The sequence below is a fragment of the Cannabis sativa genome, chromosome 6 (assembly GCF_029168945.1).
Source record: "Cannabis sativa cultivar Pink pepper isolate KNU-18-1 chromosome 6, ASM2916894v1, whole genome shotgun sequence".
NCBI lineage: Eukaryota > Viridiplantae > Streptophyta > Magnoliopsida > Rosales > Cannabaceae > Cannabis > Cannabis sativa.
In genome coordinates, this window is record NC_083606.1 from 69,196,056 (window position 1) to 69,199,531 (window position 3,476).

Genomic DNA, 3,476 nt, shown 5'->3' on the forward strand with positions numbered 1-3,476 from the left:
TAAAAAATGAGATAATATTATTTTGGATTTTGGGTGTCTAAACTTTACCCATTTTCCATTTCAAATTATTAAAGCCAAAAGAAAAATTATTCAATTATTTAAATTTTAACTAATTGGATTATAACATAGTTAAATTCAGAATAGACCATACAATGTAGTTCAAGTCAAGACATATATATATATATATATATAATTCTAGTATTTTACTATTAATAATATAAACATATATATTTTTAACCAATATGTAACGAACTAAAAATAACCTTTTTTAAAAAAATTCCCTGCAAAAATTAATATTGTTGCAATAAAACTATTTAAAAAAACTATGATCAACTAAAAATATATAAAAAAAAACTATAATTAACTAAAAATATAAAAAGAAAAAAAAAAAAAAAAAAAAAAAAAAACTACTTATCTTCCTTCCTAAGTCCCTGCCTGCCGCTAACTTTTACCAAAGCCTTACAAAAAATTGTTCAAAGTCCTGAAATTCCAAAACTACCCTTAAAAAAAAAAATAATATTCTTTTTTCCTCAAAAACTACCCTTAATATTATTTTTTTTCCTCAAAAACTTGAAATTACGCGGGCCAACCCGGATCCTGACCCGGGTCCGGGTCCGGGTCCGGATCCGACAACTTCCTTCTTCTTCCTCATTTCCAAAACTTTCCGATGACTATTCGAATGGACCTCGCTGGAAAAAGTCGGACTACAAGCGGGTCGGTACTCGGGGAAAAGACGACCCGACTTGAACCGAACCCCACAAGCGTTACAAAGGGTTTTCGGGCCGAGCGGACCGGTTCGCCACTGTGGTGTCTTCTGAACCTGACAATGGCTGCACCGTCGCTGGAACTGTGGTCCGACCACAGCACCAGTTCCGGCCTGAACCGCCGCCGGTTTCTTCTTCGGTTTCTTAATGGGTGGTTCGCCCAAGTTTCGTAAAAACTCCATGGTCTGAACCACGTTGTTGTTGAAAATGAGACAAGGGTTCGATGAAAACGAGGCCGAACACGGCGGCGGAGACGAAGAAGAAGACGATGAGGTTGTTGAGTTTGACTCGGTGAGTTGACTCAGCGAGTTAGTCCTCGACCAGGGTTGAGTTGTGGGTCGAGCTCTTTTGGTCCTGGTTTTCACCGGAACTGAAGGAAAACACGTCGGGTTAGTTCCGGGTCGGGTTGGCTCCGGTTGTTCCAACTGATTTTCCGAATGAAATTCAGTGCTCTGTTTTTCAATTGGGTGAAAAAGAGAAAAATCTGAGAAAGAATCGTCCACGAAATGAGAAACCCATTCAAGTTCAGCTAAATCATCGTCCTGTTTACACAAACCAAACAAAAAAGTTTAATTTTTTATTTTAATTTTCCAAAATTAAAAAAAAAAAAAAAACATGTTTTTGTTTTCTCTTACCGGAACGGCGAGTTCACTGGTGAGAGCAGACTCAGAGTCACCGGCGCCGGAAGAACCACCGGAAAGAGTTAAACTTTCTTCATCAACACAAAGAGAGTCTTTTTCTTCTTCTTCTTCCTCTTCTTCAACAGACCCTTCTTCAAATTCTCCATTTTGAAGGTTAAGGAGCTCATCAATGGAGAAATCATCACATGAAATTCCGGTACCGTTGTTATTAGTATTATTATTATTATTATTATTATTATAAACCTCTTCAAAATCCTCAAGCTGAGTCAACTCGCCTCTCAAACTCGGTCTCAAAGCTTTGGCTTCCATTCCTTCCATGTCTTTTTTATCAAAAAAAAAAAAAAAAACACAAAATTAAACTCAAATAAAAAAAAGTTCTTGTCTTTGTTATAATTCAATTTATTATTACACAACCTCAAAGCTTAGCCAAGTTGTTTGTTTGTTTGTTTTTTTTTTTTTTTGTAATTACCTCAAAAATTAAAAAGGTTCCCATCCATATATAAATATTAAAAATATTTTGTATGATATTCCATTGTTTTAGAGCTTTACCTGTAAATTCGATAAAGATGAGGAAGAAGATGGGTCAGAGATTGTTGGTTGAAGCACAGAAATGAATGCTGGTTTGAGGCCGAAACTAGTGCTATTATTTGTGTTTTATTTCTCTTTTTTTTAATCTTCCTTTACTATTTCTTTTCTTCTTTTTTATTTATTATTTATAGAAAATAAATAAATTAATTAATTAATAAAAAGGTTAGCAGTTTCATATGCGTTGTGAGTGTGACACGTGTGATTGAATTGTCTTGACTTTTCTGATGATGAGTTTTGAGTCTTTTTGTACAGCCCTCGAGTCTTGACTGAGTTGGCTCACACTCATGACTCGCCACTTGGTTTTTTGAAACCAATGGCTTATTATGTTAATGAGTTAGTTTATTATGACCATGGCTAACTCGGGCCTGAATTTTGTTATAAGAGTAATTTATGGTATAAATATTTAAGTTTAAGTATGATTTTAAATAAATACTTATTATGTAATAATTTTTTATTAGTTCAAGTTATTAAATTTTTAATTTTTTTCAAAAAAAATTAAATATACTAATTAAAAAATTGAAAGATAAATTATTACTTAACATTTAACAGTCAAATACTTATAAAATTTATTTATTTAAGTATTTATTTATAATGTACGAGGCAAGTTACTTTTTCTATAACTTAATTTTGTTATTTATTTTATTATTAATATATTTTTGTTTGAGTTACGTAGTAATAATAACGTTATTTTGCCACTTGGTTTTTTCAATCCTAAAATAACTTATAATATTTTGGTCTTTTTCTTCAATTTTAAACGGTAATTATATTATTGTAAAAATGACCCCACTCACATATTGTCACGTGAAAATAATGCCTTGTTATCAGTTGTAATCTCGGAATTTTACCAACCACACGTAAAATAGATAATTTTATCTATAATATAATTTCTTGTCTATTTTAAATTTTGAAATAAAATGGTGTTTATGCAATATCTTTATTATAAAATAGGTAAAACAATGATATTGCATGAAAATATTATTGGAGGATGGAATTTGGTAATAATAAATATACGTAAGTATTCATTTAGATTCTTGACAATCTATATGTATCTAAATATTTAAATATCGAGTACGTAACAGTAATACATTCGATACAGTAAAATTATTGATATGCGCATAAAATCTGCTCATAAATACATCTATTAAGTTTTGTAACGTTATGTTTAGTTGAACGGTTATCTTAACCGTATATTCAACTAATAACTGTCGATTTGCTTGCATAATTAAAAACTACAATATGTACAAGAATAAATACATGTAATATTCACTTAGATTAATAAATAGTTCTCGACAAATCACGTGTATTTAAATATTTAAATATCGAGTACGTAGTAGTAACAGATCCCGATGCAATAAAATTATTGATAATGCGCATAAAATCTTCTCATAATAAATACATGATCTATTAATATCAAGTCATTTGTAACGTTATGTTTAGTTAAACAGTTATTTTAACATTATATTCAACTGATAACTATCGGTTT

The 3,476-nt window shown here is 30.8% G+C and overlaps 1 protein-coding gene across 1 annotated transcript; it reads right to left on the reverse strand.

Moving 5' to 3' along the window:
- Positions 1-201: 201 nt before the first annotated feature.
- Positions 202-2,116, reverse strand: LOC115725670 (GATA transcription factor 5). The gene is made up of 3 exons (XM_030655254.2): positions 1,955-2,116; positions 1,400-1,725; positions 202-1,306 (listed from the first exon to the last, which is right to left on the reverse strand). Exons 2-3 carry the CDS (start codon positions 1,721-1,723, stop codon positions 563-565), a joined length of 1,068 nt encoding a protein of 355 aa, XP_030511114.2. The 5' UTR covers positions 1,724-1,725; positions 1,955-2,116; the 3' UTR covers positions 202-562.
- Positions 2,117-3,476: the final 1,360 nt, after the last annotated feature.

Excerpts from the sequence above, each read along its gene's own strand:
- LOC115725670 (XM_030655254.2), bottom strand. The coding sequence starts at position 1,723 with ATGGAAGGAATGGAAGCCAAAGCTTTGAGACCGAGTTTGAGAGGCGAG. Across the intron at positions 1,307-1,399 it reads CCAGTGAACTCGCCGTTCCG|GACGATGATTTAGCTGAACT; the intron begins GTAAGAGAAAAC and ends TTGTGTAAACAG.